This window comes from Acomys minous (assembly GCF_964271855.1).
Source record: "Acomys minous genome assembly, chromosome: 2".
NCBI classification, from domain to species: domain Eukaryota; kingdom Metazoa; phylum Chordata; class Mammalia; order Rodentia; family Muridae; genus Acomys; species Acomys minous.
Genome location: NC_140484.1, coordinates 84,933,707 through 84,952,851, shown reverse-complemented (window position 1 = coordinate 84,952,851; position 19,145 = coordinate 84,933,707). Strand labels below are relative to the sequence as shown.

The 19,145-nt window shown below is 50.0% G+C and overlaps 2 protein-coding genes across 11 annotated transcripts in view; one reads left to right on the top strand and one right to left on the bottom strand.

The window, feature by feature from the left end:
• Positions 1-860, bottom strand: part of VRK3 (VRK serine/threonine kinase 3) — a 29,500-nt gene extending 28,640 nt beyond the window's left edge. The window contains exon 1 of the mRNA XM_084751781.1: positions 740-860. The gene's annotated coding sequence lies outside the window, so the exon portion shown is untranslated. The remainder of the gene's footprint in view (positions 1-739) is intronic.
• On the top strand, positions 516-18,941 carry ZNF473 (zinc finger protein 473). Of its 10 annotated transcripts, none has more exons than XM_084751646.1 (6): positions 516-657; positions 5,799-5,878; positions 6,911-7,096; positions 10,250-10,382; positions 12,886-12,978; positions 15,813-18,941. In XM_084751646.1, exons 3-6 carry the CDS (start codon positions 7,088-7,090, stop codon positions 18,818-18,820), a joined length of 3,243 nt encoding a protein of 1,080 aa, XP_084607772.1. In that variant the 5' UTR covers positions 516-657; positions 5,799-5,878; positions 6,911-7,087; the 3' UTR covers positions 18,821-18,941. The 10 variants fall into 10 exon arrangements, with proteins under 10 accessions (XP_084607772.1, XP_084607771.1, XP_084607768.1 ...); XM_084751645.1 differs by lacking the exon at positions 516-657 and adding an exon at positions 1,018-1,066; XM_084751642.1 differs by lacking the exon at positions 516-657 and adding an exon at positions 1,051-1,282.
• Positions 18,942-19,145: the final 204 nt, after the last annotated feature.

The window sequence follows — 19,145 nt, the reverse complement described above, 5'->3', positions numbered from 1 at the left end:
TGGGCTCTCCTGGAACTCACTACTCTCCACAATCTCCTTGCCTAGGTCTCTTGAGTCTAAGGATTCCAGATATAAGGCACCATTTTAGACATCACTACAATTAGAGATTAGAGCGACCATGGGGGGGGGGGGAGGTGGCAGTTCACGTGTATAAAGGTCTGTTGCCCGGACCCTTACATACAGTAAGTGCTCAATAAGTGCGCATGAAAGAAACTAAGGGATCAGAGCACTGAGGTCTCCTACGCAAGGTCACACAGCCAGTTCAGACTATGACACTCAAATCTGTGTTTATTATACATCCATTCGTTCATTTCACTCATCCTACTTATCAGCGTCAGCTTGGTGTCACTGACTGGACTCCTGTCCCAAGAACGCAGCACAGCCTAGGCCCAAAGGCTTGAGTCCTCCGCAAGTGCGGGACTGACAGTTTCCTAGGTAACAAGAGACTCGACCTGGGTGCCTACGCGCCAAGGAAAACTAGCGATGACGTAACCGCGGAGGAGTGGCTTCTGCCCCGCCCCCACAGGCTCCGCCCACCGTGGCTGCAGCCCCGCCTCCCGGGCGGCGCAGGGCACCGGGAGCCGCAGCCTCGGTCCGCCTCCACCTCCCACGGGCGGTGACGCCTCGGGCTGCTCGGCCGAGCCGCTCCTCACCACGGTACATGAGGGAGCGCGGTAGGCGCCGGGGTTTCCCAGGACCCGGACTCTTCGCCCGGACCGGCGCATGAACTTGGACTCACCTTTTCAGTTGCCCAGCGGAGAGTTCCGGGGGGAAGGAGGTGCTGCGCGCGCAACCTCCGCTGGGCTCGACCACGGCGCGCAGGCGCTGACAACTTCCTCCAACTCGGCCCCAGGCCCCGCGCTGTGCCCTGCTGGGAACTCCATTTCCCAGAAGCCTGAGCGGCACGCCTCAGTAACTATGCGGGGGGGAATCGCTCGCGGTTATCCTGCCATCTCTGGAGCGTTTTTTTTGTTGTTGTTTTTTGGGTTTTTTTTTTCCCCTCCTACTGCGCATATGCTAATCTGAAGCCAATCGCGATGAAATACGAGAAAGCCACCAATCAAAGGTTGCACTGTCCGTTCTAAACCCCGCCCCTTGCTTCTGTGTGGGCTCGGGAATCCCAGCGTCCACGTCCCACTGTTTCCATGGCAACCCGCTGTCTTATCATGGGACTTCCGGGGAGGCAGAAGGTGAAAGAAATCCCACAAGAGGGTAGCGGATTACCCAACCTTGATGTCACCTAGTCCTGACTCTGTTTCCACCGTGCTCCCCAGACTACTCAGTGGGTGGCCATGGGTCCCCGAGTTTGGCGCGGAGACCCCTGGGTGGAATAGGTCTGAGGAGCCCTTCCTGGGACCGGAAACTCCTCTGAGGAGTGTCTGCCGGCACCGGAAGTTGCTCTGAGGGAGACCTGAGTTTGAGGAGTTGGGTTTCCTGGGAGACGGGAAAGCATCTGTTACTGGGTCCCCATCCCCGCCGAGGTACGGAGGCGCGGTGGTTACGGCCGCGGAGATCCGGGACCGCGGACTTAGTACTCAGCGGCAGGGGCGGGAGGCACTGATGGAAGCCGGAACCCTTGCTTGCTGGAGCCGGGCGTAGGCCGGCCTCTTCAGCGCAGTTTGCTCTCGGGCCAGCCCTGAGGGGAGTCTTTTGTTTGTTTGTTTGTTTGTTTGTTTGTTGTGGTTTATCCGTAAGTGTCTGCGTGTCTGCCCCGCCTGCGTGCAGGCACCGTGGAGGCCAGCAGAGGGCATCAGACCCCCTGGCACTGGACATGGCTGTGAGCCGCCGCGCGGGGACTGGGAGCCAAACCTGAAGGGCAGCAATGGCTCTTAACCCAGCATCCTTTACGACAAACAAAATATGGGCCAGCACTCGGGAGCAGAGGCAGGAGGATCTCTTGAGTTCGAGGCCAGCCTGGTCTACAGAGAGAGTCCAGGACAGCCAGGACTATTTATTACACGGAAAAACCCTGTCTCAAACCCTCCCCGTCCCCCCAAAAAAACTTCTTTAAAGCAAACAAAAACGGGGTAAAGAGGATATGCTGCTCCCTTTTTCAGAGGACCCAGGTTCAGTTCCCAACACACACACACACACACACACACACACACACACACACACACACACGATGGCTCACAGACATCTGTAGCTCCAGTTCCGGAGGATCAGACGCCCTCTTTTGGCCTCTGTGAGCCTCAGGTGTGCCCAAAGAACACTTCGAAGCAGGCATAAACAAACACAAAAATAATACTTCGTATCCTTCGAGCACCTCAGACATGTACAGTGAATCATGATCATATTCACCCTCCTAAAAGGTATGACCCAGGCTGGCCCCAAATTGGCTATTCGGCCCCTACTTTTTCTGCAGTGTGTACACGTATGTAACCCACACAGATCCTCCCATGTGCTAACTTAACACCTAGTTATCATACCCAATACAGTGTAAATTCTATGCAAATAATTGTTATATCAGGCTAAAGAACAGTAACATCTGTACATGTTGGAAACATGCAGAATTCTTAAAACTATTTTCTGAGTCTGAATTGATATGTGAACGGAGAACCCATGAATATTCAATATCTTTGTTATTATGAGTTATGGCTTTTTAAAAAGAGTTGCCACACTATAGCTATTATAGAAATAGTAATTGTTCAGGTGGAGTTGGGGGATTAATTCACCTGCCTCACGTTCTACAGGGTGACGCTGCTCTTATCTAGTAAGCCATTTTTTCCAGGCTGATCTTGAACTCAGATCTGCTTGCCTCTACTTTCTCAAGTGCTGGGATTAAGGGTGTGCACCACTATGTCCAACTCACCTTTTTGTTTTTCAGACACAGCCTTTTTATATATCACTGGCTGATTTTAAATTGGAAAATTTCCTACCTCAGCTTCCCTAGAGTAGGGTAGACATGCACTACTGTGCCCAGCTTTCAACAAATACTCTAGAAAGATGCCCTGTACACCAGGCACTGTGATGCTGCTGACAGGGCGGTAAGCCTGATCAAAGCGTCCAAGGAGAACTTCCTTGCCAGATCACAAGATGTAGCTTCAGTTATGTGTAGTGAGAATTTTTGGTTTAAAAAAAAAAACAAACAGAAATGTTATAGGAATGTGTTTTTGTTTTAACCCCAGGTGTGGGATATGGGGCTGCTTCAGATTGCCCACAGCAGCTGACTATGATTTGCCACGTGCTCTAGCAGGAGTGTAATTTTGCCAGCTTGGAATTCTGGAGACCTTTTAGAGGGTTTATAGATGCCAGAGCCCCGAGAGGGGCCAGAGGTGCTCCAAAGAGGCAGCAGCTGCTCCCTCTGATGCTGTGGCCCGTGCCTCTGTTGCTGGTTGCTGCTGGAGATGTCCTGCCAATGAAGATCAGCCCTGCCCCAAGAAACTGGACGCCCGCTAATCAGCAGGAAGTGGTGTAACAATATCAACGCCCCCTTCCCCCTCTAACCTTCCTTCTCTCCTACCTATTGCTGGGGGGTTAGAATGGACAGGGGTGGTGTAGGGAGGTAGGGAAAAGAACCTAATAAAGTAGCCAAAAGTCCAGCTACAAGTGGCACCCAATGTGGGGCTCCAACCCACCACCCCAAGATTAAGAGTCTCATGCTCTACTGACTGAGCTAGCTAGGCTAGAAGGCAGATTTCAGCCCCACCCTGTGCTGTGCACTTTGGGTTTCAAGTCCTGGGCGGGGCAGGGGGCTGGTGTTTGGCCAGGGGGAGGGGGAGAGGGTGGCAGAGAAGAAGGCCTTGCAGGGCAATGGGGTTAAAGAAAAACAGCCAGTTTCCGAAAGAAGTGGCTAACCTTGAACCAACTGTGCCGCCAGAGAAGGGATGGCCTGGGATTACAAAATCTCCGTCAGTTTTCCCAGCAGTCATACAGCACATGCCTGCTAACACGTGGATCATGACTACGATGAGATAGTATGGCCGCCTATAAAAATGATAGATTTAAAGAGTTCCTAGTTTCCCTACACAATGCAGTCACCTTGTATAAAACAAATATTAAGTAACTGCTACCCCAAATAGATTTATTCTCCCCAAGATTGTAAGAGTCTAGAGACAGTTGTGCCAGCAGCCTGTCAGCAGTTACAATGGTTAACATGGTGGAGAGAAGAAGCCGCAAATACTGAATGATGAATAGAGCAGGAGGAATGAATAGTGTCAAATATCAACTGTGGGCCGGCCGTGGTGGCGCACGCCTTTAATCCCAGCACTCGGGAGGCAGAGGCAGGTGGATCACTGTGAGTTCGAGGCCAGCCTGGTCTACAAAGGGAGCCCAGGACAGCCAAGGATACACAGAGAAACCCTGTCTCGAGAAACTATATATATATATATATATATATATATATATATATATCTTAGGGTGGTACTCTGATACACAAGAAGAGATTATATTTGATGATGCTATTACAGAACAATGTCGTTAAGAGCTTGGGATAAAGTTGAAGAGTTTGGGAAAAGGTCCATCTCATTTACTAAGGTTGAACAAGGCTCTGGGGAAGCTGTCACAGATTTCTTGCGAAGATTAGTTTCAACTATGAACAGAGCCGTATCAGACCCTGATTTGAGGCAGGTGTTGACAGAGACCCTTGCATTTGAGAATACGAATACTGAGTGTAAAAAAGCTACTAGACCGTTAAAGGTGAGGACAGCACCAGTGGATGAGTGGATAAGGAGCAGGACTGACGTTGGCTCCCATGAATAGCATGCTAACACTGTAGGACAAGCTATTGCTAAAAGTCTCCAATACCAAAATGCCAGGTGCTTCAATTGCAGAAAATATGGTCATTTACAAAGAAACGTGACCAAGCCACTAAAAGCCTCAGATCTTTAAATGCCTGGTGCCTTAACTGGGAGAAATAACAGTGCTTTCTGCCAGAGAAGTGAACAAGCCATTTCTTGTGGCAACGAGTTTTCTAAAAGAATGCCTAGGCTTCCTGAGGTTTGCAGACAATGTGGAAAGGGAAACCATTGGAGCAATGAGTGCAGGTCCAAGAGGGATATCCAAGGCAGCTTAGTGCCTTTGGGAAGCAGCTTGGAGCCCCTCAGCAAAAAATACAAGTTGTTTCCCTCTTGTCAGCCAGGAAGCAACAACAAAAACAAACAAAACAAGCAGGCAGAGAAACTGCAACTGAGTAATGCTGATCTCCTGCCTGCTACTGTAGGCAGTGCAGCTCTAGACTTGGCTGCAGATAAACCTCTTGCCCTGTCCCCCCAAAATTAAATGATACAAAACAAGCACTGACATTTATGGGGTGATCTTGTGGAGGAGAAGATTAACTTCCCAAGGACTCACTGTGCATCCAAGAGCTATAGGTGGGGAATTCAAAGGAGAAATTAAAATTGAGGCCAATGTAAAATGGGAGATGTAAGTTAGTGCATATAATAGGACAGCACCGCTGCTATTGTTTCCCTCCATTTAAAGCCAAAACCACTCCACTAGAAAGACAAGGAGAGTTTGGAAGTACTAAAAAATGTGTGTTCTGGAAAACAGTAGTTAATGGTCAGAGGCCAAAATTAAAATTGCAAGTAAATGGTGTTGAAATAGAAGTTTTGGTGGATACAAGAGCTGATGTGATTATCATTTCCACAAAATAATGAAATTCAGAACGGCCACTATGGAAGTTTTTATGATGTGGAAAATTATCTCAAATAAAACAAAGTATCTGATGGGTTAAATATGTGGAATTGGAAGGCCATTTGGAAGGTTAAGACCCCATGTGGCTGACATATCCATAATTTTATAGGGGAGGGCTCTTTTACAACAATGGGGCACTCAGATGTAATATTCCTGTTTCACAGAAAAGTTTGTCAGATCTTCTGGGCCTGATGGCTGAAGATGAATGCCCCAGTGACACTAGGAACCTTGGGTAACTATCCAGGTAGCCTACAAGTCTCTGCCATTTTTTTCTTTCTTTAAGTTTTGGAAGCTGCTTGCTCAGCATGTCCTGTTTACTCAGGTTAAATTTATCCTTCCCAGGTCTCTGATGGGGTTAAAGACTAGATAGTAATAGTTTTACAGTTTTCCTTATTATTAGATTTAGAAAGATTAAAGACATAATTCTTACTTGATAGTTCTCAGAGTTGTTCTTATTGTATATTGTTTACTAATGTTAAAGAAAGAGCCATTTATGGGACTAAAAGGGGGAGATGTTGGAGCATATTGAGTGAAGGTGTGTCTCCATATTCAGTTGTTGGTTGGTAAACCAACAGAGAGCGAAGTGCTAGCTGGATCTTGGTATTGTTATTTCTGTGGCCCATTGCCAGTCTGATATTTTGTAAATATTTGTCCTTCCTCATTTGGCTATTGGCTTTAATAAAGAGCTGGTGGATCCAGGCACAGTGGCACACTCCTGTAATCCCAGCACTTGAGGAGGCAGAGCTAGGCAGATCTCTGGGAGTTCGAGGCCAGCCTGGTCTACAAAGTAAGTTCAGGAGAGTCAAGGCTACACAGAGAAACCCTGGCTCAAAAAACCAAAAAACCAAAAAACCAAAACCAAAACCAAAACAAAACAAAACAAAAAAAGGCTAGAGTGGAGGGTGGAACTTCCAGGAGAGAGAGAGAGAGTGACTCTGGAAAAGAAAGCAAAGTTGAGAGATTCGTCAGCAGGACAGAGGTTAAAGGACAGACAAGAATGTAGCAAAAAGGTAGATCTGGCCACATGGTGGGATGTAGTGCCAGGATTAGTCAGGCTAAGCTAGAAAACTGGGTGTGAATCAGCTCAGCTAAAAGGCCTAAGCTTTAAAGTATTAAAAAGCCTCTGTGTCATTATTTATACTGCTGGCAGGCCCGAAAGTCCTGCTATAGTTGAGTCAGGAATGGTTGTGAGTGGCTCTGCAGGCTCTGAAGCATGGGAGTTTCAAGGGTTGGGTAGCTTCATCACACACAGTTGTCACTGTGATCCCTACCGCAGGCGCTTGTTGGGACTTGCCTTGCTACTTGTGGTAGTGTGGAGACACATTCAGCATGAACAGAAAGGCAGCCATAGAAGGATGAGAGCCTTTCTCTCAGATCTTCTGCAGCTCTGCTAGCTGGAGACGTGGAGGGGAAGGAGGAGAAGCGTAAGAAAGATCTCTGGAACCAGGCAGCTATGGCTGAGGTAAGTGGAAGGCTCTTTGTTCCAATCACTCCCAAAGGAAAACCGGCATTTCTTTGTTTTGTGTTTACTGTGACTCCCAAGCAATCTTTTGAGGGTGTGTGCTGGCTTAAGGTAACCCCAGCACTCGGAGGCAGAGGCAGGTGGATCGCTGTGAGTTCCAGTTCAGCCTGGTCTACAAAGCGAGTCCAGGACAGCCACGGCTACACAGAGAGACCCTGTCTCAAAAAACAAAAACAAACAAAAGATAGGATCTCACTTTGTAGCTCAAGATGGCCTTGAATTCAGACGTTGTTATACATCAGTCTCCTAGCTTACAGGAAATGCCCTGGGGTAGAGGGGCAGTCAGATGTCAGCAGCAGGACACAAGTGTCATGTCCAGAGTATAGGGCCTTTGGTCAGTTTGGATGGGAATGGCTCCCATAGACTGGGGTGTTTGAATCCTGTTCTCAGGTTAGTGGAACTATTTGGAAAGGATTAGCAGGCGTGGCCCTCTTGAAGAAGGTGTATCAGGGCAGCGTTTGAGATCTCAAAACCTTCCCACTCTCCTCAGTGTGCTCTCTGCCTCCTGCTTGAGGTTTGAGATGTGAGCTCTCAGCTGTTGCTACCGACACGCCTTCACTCCACCATTGTGGATTCTAACCCGTTGGAACAGTAAGTTGTCATGGTAGTGGTATTTTATCACAGCAATAGAAAAGTAATGTAGAAAGCATGGAAGCGGGGCTGGAGAGATGGCTCAGTGGTTAAGAGCACTGTCTGCTGTTCCAGAGGTCCTGAGTTCAATTCCCAGCAACCACATGGTGGCTCACAGCCATCTATAATGAGATCTGGTGCCCTCTTCTGGCTTGCAGGTGTACATGTAGGTAGAACATCATCATCATCATCATCATCATCATCATCATCATCATCATCATCAAACAAAACAAACAAAACAAAAAAACCCACCATCTAGTACCTTCCTGATGCTGCAGCCCTCTAATACAGTTCCTCATGTGGTGACCCCTAGTCATAAAATGATTTTCGATGCTACTTCATAACTGTAATTTTGCTACTTTTATGAATCATAATGTAATATCTGCGTTTTCCAGTGATCTTAAGTAAGTCAACTGTTTGGTCCACAGAGGAGCCGTGACCCATAGGTTGAGAACCATTGCTCTACATAAATTTTAAAGATTTATTTTTGTTTTCTCTGTATACTTTGCCTGTGTGTATCTACATGTGCCGCATGTATATTTGGTTCCTTCACAGATCATAAGGGCTCTAAACCTGACAGTTGTGAGCCACCATGAGGGGTCTTGATCACTAGGCTGTGGCTTCAGCTCTGGCTCTGTATAGTTTTAATTTTAGGGTGTTGTTGTTTTTGAGACAGGGTCTCACTGTGCAGCCCTGGCTAACCTGGAGCTTACCGTGTAGACTAGGCTGGCCTTGAGGCCATACAGGTCCACCTGCTTCTGCCTCTGTGCCCAGCTTGTATGTAGACTTTAAATATGGCCCTGGTAGCCAGAGAAGATTTTAAAATTTTTTGTTATAAATGATTACACAGCTGGGCAAGGAATATAGCTATCTGAGGCAAGAGCAGGTCCAGTCACAGGAACTCAGACATAGCTCAGGGTGTAGACAGATCCAGCGGGCGGTTCCAGCCCCACACTCTTGGGCTGTGGCAGTCTGGCTGCCTCATTCCTCACATCTGCCCTCTGAGGAGGGTGAGTTCTGTTACTGTGTTCATGGTGAGAGGATGCCTGGTTGTTGGGTCCATGATTATATTGCTACTTGTTTCTGTGTAAAATGTGTTTTTTCTTTCTTATTTTTTTTTCTTCTGTTTCTTTTTCCTACAAACAAACTGCCCTGTGTTGGGCCACTTGTATCTGTTCTTGGCTACTTTGTGGGTTCTTTTTTTCCCATTATTTATCCCTTCCCTACTTCCCCCACTAACACTAGATAGGAGAGAAAGAAATAGAGAGGGGGGAGAGGGGGGGGACAGAGAGGGGGGGAGGAGGGAGAGGAAGAGAGAAAGAGAGAGAGGGAGAGAGAGAGAGAGAGAGAGAGAGAGAGAGAGAGAGAGAGAGAGACCCTGAATATAATTTCTTTTCAACTCTTCCTCCCAGTTTCCAGCCCAGCTCCTTCAAACGTTTCTCCCATCGGTTCCTCCCTCAGTTCCCCAACCGTCAGCTTAAACAGTCCTTTCTCCTAGTTTTCCTAACACTAGCAGCTGCAAACTATGACAACTGTTCCAGCCTATTTCCTGAGCTCAGCTTCTCCTGGCTCAGCTGTCTCCTAAAAATACCGTCTGCCCAACTGCTTTCCCCTCTCATGCTATTAGCCTCATTCTCTTTCTCAGCCTCAGCTGCCTTTCAAATTCTCTCCTGTTCCCAGAAATCCAAGCAGCAACCAACACTGAAGTCCTAGGGTCAAGCAGCTCTAATGGCTAAGACTTCTCAGAGGACCAGTTGGCTAGCAACTGGAGATCCTTCACAGGGCTAGGCATGCAAGAGAAGTTATGTTACACTTCCGTGTTTGGAAATTTCCATAAAGAACACAAAGCCAAGTGTGGTGGTTTGTACTTGTGATGCTAGCACCAGGAAGTTAAGGCAGGAAGATTGCTGTGAGTCCAGCCTGAGTTACAGAGTAAGACCCTATCTCTAAACACCAACAACTTGAAAAATATTCATTTTGGGGCCAGGTGTGGTGGTGCACACCTTTAATCTCAACGCTCAGGAGGCAGAGGCAGGTGGATTTCTGTGAGTTCTAGGCCAGCCTGGTCCACAGAGTTAATTCCAAGACATTCAGGGATACGCAGAGAAACCCTATCTTGAAAAACAAAAACAAAACAACAACAACAACAATAATAATAATAATAATTATTATTATTTTACTTTTTTTGAGACATAGCCCTGGCTGTCCTGGAACTTTCTGGGTAGATCAGGCTGGCCTTGAACTCTCAGAGATCTATCTAGCTCTACCTCCCCAGTGCTGGGATTAAAGGCAGTGCCACTGCACCTGTCTCCTTAAAATCTACAACTAAGAAGTAGATGCATTTTAGTGTTGGCAGAGCTGGGTTTACCCTCCCTGTGTGACTTGACATTCTGTCACTTATCCAAGGCCCTGTGTCTTTACCCGGTCAGGCCCCTGAATGACTGACAGTGTGCTTCATCCCAGGAGTTTGTGGCCCTCAAGGATGTGGCCATGGATTTCACTTCGGAAGACTGGGAGGAGCTGGAGCTGGAGCTGGACCACAGAGACCTGTTCTGGGATGGGACACTGAACACCTGCCAGGACCTTGTCTTGTTCAGTAAGTGTCACCCTGATCCAGGGTCCTAGTCACTGCCCTGCTTTGTGCCGTGTCACCCAGAGGGTGCTGCCCTGGTACCTGGGCTGGTGGTGTGTCATCCAGTACACAGCACCCTGTGTCCCTGGCTCTGGTCCCTTTCCTTCAGCAGGTGGCTCAGGGCCTGTGGCTGCTGTCCCCTTTGCCCACACTGTCCCCACCCAAGCCTGGGTTCTCTTGTGGCCCTGCATGGTCTAATTCCTTGCTATGTCATCTGGACAGGCGCTTCATGGGGTGGGGACCTGTGATCCGTCCTTCCCCCTGCGTGTCCCAGTACTCGTGTGGAGCCTGGTGAGCACGCTTAGGCTGCGGCAGTCACGGTGCTTTGGCCCCACGCTGTGCTTGGTGAGCCTGCAGAGCTCGCCTCCTGCCCAGCCCCCAGGCAGTCCTCAGTGAGGAAAAGTGCTCCCAGCTGTGCTCCCCTAGCACCCAGCTCGCTAGGAGCACTCAGAGGGCTGCGCCTGTGGTCAGACTCAACAGCTGTAGCTCACTGTAGAGAAGGACACAGCCCAGGCCACCAGGGCACTCAGTGAAGTCACCTGCAGGCTCTGACTCTCTAGCATGGGGCTCTGGTCTCACGTTATTGACACAGCTGGAGTCATTGGGAAGAAGCTCAGTTGAGAAACATGCTCCTATCAGATAAGACTGTGGTGCATAGTTTAAATTAATTATTTGTTTGGGAGGGCCCAGCTCACCTCCCCATGGGTGGTGTTGCTCCTGGTGGTCCTGGGTGCTACAGGAAAGCAGGACGAGGAAGCAACGAGAGCAAGCCAGTGAGCAGCATTTCTCCACGGCTTCTGCATCAGTTCCTGCCTCCAGGTTCCTGCCTTGAGTTCCTGTCCTGACTTCCTTCAGTGACGGCCTGTGATCTGAGTTATAAGCTGAAATAAACCCTTTTCTTCCCAAGTTGCTTTTTTTTTTTTAATCACAGCAGTAGAAACCCTACTTAGTCAGGAAGTGAGCTGGTGCTTGCTCACAGGGCCCTGCTTCCTGAGTCTCAGAAAGAAAGCACGACTTGAGTGCAGGCCATGCTGGTACCGGAACATTCCCAAAGTTCAGCTGTGCCAGCATGAATCCTGCTCTCTATTGGAGCAGCCAAGAGGCCAAGTCCACTTTCTGCATGCAGCCTCCAGGTAGGAAGGCAGAAGGCCTCTGCCCCAGATGCTAATCAAGTTCAGTGGGAGGATGGACAAAAGAGGGCCACTCCAGGATGAAATAAAGTCTTGTAGGCAGCAGGGAGGTCCAGCCTCTGTGGACCGAATCCCAAACAGCCATGCAGAAGCGTATTTATTGGTTGTTACGTGTCTAATGAATACTTAATATTGAATTATTATTTTTGTGAAATTAGTGGTTACTCCTTAACCAGCTTTATACCCAAATACCCACAGAGAGAGACCAGGATCTATTTAATCAGCCTATGGCACAATGCTGCGCACTAATGACTCCGTCCTAAAGCTCCATGCTAGTATAGTTTCTTCCCACTGTATACTCCCACGCCCAGCTCATTTCTCCTGATGTTTTCCAGTCTTCTCCTCATGACTCCACCCCCACCCCCCACTAATCAGCATGTCCCACCCTATTCTCTGTTATTGCTCAGCATTGGCTAGTTTGCTTTTATTGGCAACACAGAGAACAAATGGTGACATGTTTACACGAACTTGAAACTGGGGATACTTAGATTGAACGTCACAATGCGGTGTTGATGGATCCAGAGAGTGGGGCGGAGACATCAGCTGTGAAGGAAGAAGGGCAAACAGTAGCCGTCCACAGGAACGTTATGCCAACAGTTACACAACAAGTTCCTCATTCCAAAGCCCAGACCTAATCTATGTGTTTCTTGAAGGAGCACTCAACCTTGCAGTTCCATTCTTTATTGTACACTGTTTGAGGTACTCAGTAGTGCAAGATGTTCCAGGTTTGCCAGAAAAGTACTGTAACTAAAGCCGTGCAAAGGCTGTACAGTTCCTTCAGAAAAACAGCTCTGTAGATGACAGAAAACAATCTCTGTTTTCTACAGTGATTTCAAGGTCAAAGTACTTCCAAAAACAACCACTTTATTCTGATGTTCACGCCAGATACAGTGACTGCTATTTTCCCTCTACACCCAGTGCACATCTGCAGGGCGGCTCCCTGTCCTACCACCCCACCCTCAATACAGCTCCTGCGTGACCTCCAGTCTTTATTTTCCAGGAAAAAACAGAGTGCTTGATCCCCAAAGTTAAACAAAGTGAGAGACAGCCTGCAGTGGGGGCCCTCTGACATGGGACTGCATTGCACTGGGCGGCTTTTCTTACCTGCCGCCCGGTGCCCAGCTACAGAAGCAGCCCGGGAGGGCTGACTCGGTGTCTTTCAGTAACAAGAGTGCACTGACCTCCTAAAGGATCTGAATGCTGCCCAGGCCAGACAGTGCCTGTTGCACATCTGGATGCCCTCCAGATCTTCTGATGACAGGATTGTCCTTTCTCAGCAGACCCCCCACGGCCCAGCCTGATTTCCCAACCCGATGTCTGTGAACAACTGGAAGCTGTGGGCAAAGGAGGCCCCGCGGCCCCCAGTGCAGGTGAGCGGAGGAAGGGCCCGGGCGCACCCACTGCCCCTGACTGAGCTCCTGCCCAGCCCCTAGCGCGTCTGTCCACACTCACACATCTTGGTGCCTCTCCAGAGCCTTTTAACTTCAAGGCTCAGCAAGGGGGTGCTTTCTACTCCCCCGCCAATTTATGCCCCTCATGCCTTGTGCTCTCTGAGCACGTGAGCCTCTGTCTTACTTCTACCTTCTTCCTGCCTTAGCCATGTTGCAAGTCAGTCAGGTCATAGCTGCTGCCGCCCGCCCAGCGGCTCTCATTTCCAACGCCAGGCAGCCCTACGCTGTGCCATGACCTGATGGAGCGATTTGCAATGGGAGAAGGAGGGAGGGAAGGGCTGTACCAGGGCACGGGAGACGTCGTACAGTGTTCCTGTGTCACCGTAAGGAAGACTCAGCACCAGAGGGCCCCGGTCCAGCTCTACCCACCTGGACAGTCTGTACCCTGTTCCCTGCTGACTGCCACCTGGGAGGGCACTAGTGTGTGCTCCCTGCGCCTGCTGCTTGTGTCGTGCTCCTTGAAGGTGAACAGCCCAGGCACGTGCTCCCCAATCCGAGCTCTGTTCAGTCACTTCATTATACAGACTCTCTCTAAGCATAGGCAGCCGAACATGCGCGTGCACACATGTGCACGAATGCACGTGCAGGACTCCAGTAGTTACAGCTGTGCTGCGCTGTCACTCCTGCCTTTCCCTGCTGCGGCACACGCTGCTGTAATGAACAGTCTGTGGCTGGTGACCCTACCGCTCACAGCGCAAGAGGGGCCTGATACTTGTTGGTTGATGTGCTCTATGCAGGGGACCAGTGTGAGCAGAGAGCTAGTGAAGAGGGAACTAGAGACCAATGTGGGCTGAGAGCAGCAGCGTGGTGACCGTGTAGGGCAAGAGGGCCTTGAAAGCTGTTGCTTGAGCTGGGCAGCAGTGGCGCACGCCTTTAATCCCAGCACTCGGGAGGCAGAGGGATCACTGTGGGTTCGAGGCCAGCCTGGTCTATAAAGTGAGTCCAGGACAGCCAAGGCTACACAGAGAAATGTGTCTTAAAAAAAAAAAGAAAAGAAAAGAAAAAGAAAAAGAAAGAAAGAAAGAAGGAATCTGTTGTCTATAAGGGTCACCAGTCTCTGAGATGCTCAATGGATGGAGACCCACCAAACTGTAGAAGGCACTGATATGGAAGAAGGTGATGATGGTACAAGACGTTAGGAGAGTGGGAACAGCAGTGTAGAGCGGTGCAAGAGCACATGCTATGGTGGTCAGGAATGTGGGTTAGATAAGGGTAAAGCTTGTTTCTTTAACTATGGAAAGTAAGGCGTCCACCTTGGGCAGGGCACATGTGCTCCTGTCTTGACGGAAGCACACCGCAATGCAAACTGTCCCTGTCCTGTGATCGTCCTGTGTGGGTGTGCATGTGTGTTTCCCAGCGACACTGAGGACGTGGAGGAGCCACAGTAGAGTTCATTGCCTGGGTTATTCAGCTCAGCTGTTGAGAGCTTCTAGGATGGGGCATTGATAGCAGAATGAGGTGTGGGATGGCCACGGAAGGCTTTTTTTTTTTTAAAGATTTATTTATAGTGTATGAGTGCTCTACCTGCATGTACACCTGCAGGCCAGAAGAGGGCACCAGATCTCATTACAGATGGTTGTGAGCCACCATGTGGTTGCTGGGAATTGAACTCAGGACCTTTGGAGGAGCAGACAGTGCTCTTAAGCTCTGAGCCATCTCTCCAGCCCAGGTCAGGGAAGTCTTAACTGGGGAAGTGATACTCCGACTAGGTATTAAAAGACACAGAGGTCTTAGCAGGAAGGGTATCGGAGCCCAAGTAACTAGTTAGAGCATTGGGAAAGGAGACATGCAGGAGTGCCACGGGGCTGTCACATGATGTGCTGGCCTGATGTGCTACTTGTATTTCTCTTTTCCAGACAAGATACCCTGGAAGAGTGTAATCAGTAGTGTAGCCAGCTCTCTTTATTATACAACCCCCCAGGGCTTATGTGGAAGAACGGACGAAGAGATGGGAGGCCAACGAGAAACCTGGGACCAGGTTTTTAGTTGATGGTGATGGAGACAGGAAACAAAGCGCGTTGACACAGTTCCAGGGTGGTTGGAAAGAAGTTAGTGCCTGAGTCAGGGTGAGCGGGTTGGCCCAGCGGAGGGCTGGATGCATGTGGGAGAGTTCCCTGTCACCAAGGGTCCAGCGTGTCTTGTGTACGATATTGATACTGAGTGGTATAGAGGAAGGAGGAGGAAGGAGGCATGCCTGGAAGGTGTTGTGGTGAGCTTAGTTCCATGGTTATGGTGGTCATGGCCTGGAAGGTGTTGTGGTGAGCTTAGTTCCATGGTTATGGTGGTCATGGCCTGGAAGGTGTTGTGGTGAGCTTAGTTCCATGGTTATGGTGGTCATGGCCTGGAAGGTGTTGTGGTGAGCTTAGTTCCATGGTTATGGTGGTCATGCCCAGCCTCTCCCCTCCAATGAAGCCTTGCAGGCTCGCAGCTCCTTGTGTGACCATCCCGAGCTTTCCACTTCTTCTTTTTTTGTGTGTGTTTTCAAGACAGGGTCTCTCTGTGTAGCCTTGACCGTCCTGGACTCGCTTTGTAGACCAGGCTGGCCTTGCGCCTGCCTCTGCCTCCCAAGTGCTGGGATTAAAGGCGTGCGCCACCATGCCCGGCCTGCTTTCCATTTCTTGCTTCCTGCCATTTCAGACAGACACAGACCTACCACAACCTTCCCATGTTCTGTGTTGCAGTCCACAGCATGGTTGTCCCACTGGCCCAGGGAGGAGAAGGCATCCGCTCACTCCCTTCTCTCTCTCTTTCAGAAGCCACTGAGACCAAGAGCTCTCCTTTGCAGCAGGGCTTCTTGGAAGAAGGCTCCTCCCACGTCACGGAGACAAATTCCAAGGAGGAACTCAACTTTGGAGCCTGCCTAGGCAAGAACTGGTCAGCTAGTTTTCTAAGAGACCCGCAACGTCTCCCAAGATCTGACAGTACTGACAAGGAAAGCCGCACAGATTGCAAGAGTCCTGAATTCACGAGCGGCCCCAGTCCTGGGCCTCTGTGCTCCACAGGAGAGGATGCTGTGCTAGCTGGTAGTGCTGAGAAGCCCCTCACACCAGCGAGACCGCAGGAACCCGGGAGTGACTTCAGCTGGTGCTTAGAGCAGAGCCAGCAGGACTCTGTCCAGGCGGAGGAGAAGCCATACAAGTGTAGTGAGTGTGGGGAAAGCTTCGGCCAGAGTTTCCACCTCATGCAGCACTGGATTGTCCACGTGAGGGAGCAGGAGCTCAGCAAGGGAGCTTCCCTTCTCCTGCGGCCAGTGACTCAGACATGCCACAAATCCTACACATGTCAGGAATGCGGGAAAAGGTTTAGTCAGAATATGTACCTCCAGTGGCATCAGAAAATTCACACTGGAGAAAAACTCTGTAAAACTCAAAGTGGTAACCTAGAAAAGCCGTCTAAGAGTCAAAGTGGTGTGCCCCAAAAGCTGCAGCACAGTAAAGACGCTGGTTCAGCAGGAGGGGGTGCCGTTCAAGGTTGGGACCAAGAAAAACCACCTGCTGGTAAAAGTAGTGACCACGACAAACTGCCTAAGAGTCAGAACGGTGACGCTCCGTCCATTCTTTATCCACAGTCTATTAAGCACCCGAAACCTCCCGCGAGTGCTAAGCCCTGCAGATGGGGGAGATACGGGAAGACACTCAGCCAGGCCCTTCATCTAGCTGCACACCAGAAAGCCCACGCCCAGAAGCTCTATGCGTGCGCTGCATGCCCCGAAACCTTCAACCTAAGGAAGCATTTCTTGCAACATCGAAAAACTCACTTTACCAAAACCGTCTTTGAGTGTCAAGAGTGCAGGAAGACTTTTAGTCACAGGTCCTCCCTCATTGAACACCAGGCCGTTCACACAGGCGAGAAGCCGTATAAGTGTAACGAATGTGGGAAAGCTGTCAGCCATTACTCCACCCTGAAGATCCACCAGAGGCTGCACAGTGGAGAGAAGCCGTACAAATGCAGCGAGTGCGGGAAAGCCTTCTGTCGGAGCACACGCCTTAAGGAGCATCAACAAATCCACTCGGGCTACAGGCCCCACCAGTGTCCAGAATGTGCCAGGAGTTTTAGCCGTCCCTCACACTTGACTCGACATCAGCTGAGTCATGCCACAGAGAAGCTCTTTGCCTGTGCTAAATGCAAGGAGACCTTCAGCCATAAAGAGCAGCTAGTACAGCACCGCAAAGGTCACAGCATCGAGTCCCTGTATGAGTGTGAGCAATGTGGAGAACACTTCATTTGCAGCTCGACTCTGAATTGCCACCTGAGCATTCACACCAGAGAAAATACAGGCGAGAAAGGGCTGGGTCAGAACTCTAGGCACACTGAGAAATGCTTTAAGTGTAACAAGTGTGGCAAAGCCTTTAACCACAGCAGATACCTCAGGAAGCATGAGAAGATTCACACCAAGGTGACGTCGTCTGAGCACAGCCGACGTGGGGAAGCCTGTGACCAGAGTGTGCAGCTCCCTGGCCATCTGAGCATCCACGCTGGTAAGACGCCAGATGAATGCAGTGAGCCTGACACCTCTGTCACTGAGCCCCAGCCTTCCCAAAGTGCGCCTAACACCTCTGTCACTGAGCCCCAGCCTTCCCAAAGTGCGCCTAACACCTCTGTCACTGAGCCCCAGCCTTCCCAAAGTGTGCCTAACACCTCTCTCACTGGGCCCCAGCCTTCCCAAAGTGCGCCTAACACCTCTCTCACTGGGCCCCAGCCTTCCCAAAGTGCGCCTAACACCTCTCTCACTGAGCCCCAGCCTTCCCAAAGTGCGCCTAACACCTCTGTCACTGAGCCCCAGCCTTCCCAAAGTGCGCCTAACACCTCTGTCACTGAGCCCCAGCCTTCCCAAAGTGCGCCTAACACCTCTGTCACTGAGCCCCAGCCTTCCCAAAGTGCGCCTAACACCTCTGTCACTGAGCCCCAGCCTTCCCAAAGTGCGCCTAACACCTCTGTCACTGGGCCCCAGCCTTCCCAAAGTGTGCGTCCCTTTAACTGCAGCAAGTGCAGCAAGGCCTTTGGCCAGCGCGCCCACCTTTTGAGGCATGAGTTAATCCACACTGGGGAGAAGCCCTTTAAATGCAGTGAGTGCGGCAGAGCCTTCAAGGAGAGCAGCTACCTCCTTCAGCACCAGCGAGCCCATGCTGGAAGGAAGCGCTTGGAGTGCAGCGAGTGTGGGAAAACCTTTAGTCAGAATTCGTGCCTTTCTAAGCACCGGAAAATCCACACCGGGGAGAAGCCCTTTTCATGTGCGGACTGTGGCAAAGCCTTCATTTCGGGCGCCCAACTCCTCCGTCACCGGAGAATTCACACTGGGGAAAAGCCTTATGTCTGTGAGGAGTGTGGGAAAGCCTTCCGCCAGAGCTCCTGCCTGATGCTCCACCGCAGAGTCCACACTGGCGAGAAGCCATACACATGCAGCGAGTGTGGGAAAGCCTTCTCCCAGAGAGCCAACCAGAGGAAGCACGAGCGAATCCACAGCGGGGAAAAGCCTTACGCCTGCGATGAGTGTGGGAAAGCCTTCGGCCTCAGCACCCATCTCAGCCAACACCGCAGAGTCCACACCCGAGAGAAGCCATGTTGTCAAGATTGTCACAAAGCCTTTTACAGCTACGCTGCTCTTAGCAAACACCAGCAACTTCACCTTTGTAAAGTAACAAGTGGCACTGCCGAGAGCCACTTGGTGACAGCAGAGTCCCATGCTTCTGAAGGCGTTCATTTGAAGCCATCCACCGAAACCAACACATTGCAAACCTCCCCTCCTGCTAAGTCATACTAAGAGTTGGTGAAACAGATCGGACAGGTTCCTTTCACCCACAGCAGCTGTTCTCAGCCTTGCTAACGCTGCAACCCTAGTTCCTCATGTTGTAGTGACCAACCATAAAATCATTTCATTCCTACTTCATAACTGTAATTTTGCTACTTTATGATTCGTAATGTAAAGTTTTCTGATGGTCTTAGGGAGATCTCTGTAAAGGGGTCAAGACCCACGGATGGGGAGCCACTGATTTTATTTTTCTTTCTTTCTTTCTTTTTTTGTTTTTTTGTTTTTTTTTTGAGACAGGGTTTCTCTGTGTAGCCCTGGCTGTCTGGACTCACTTTGT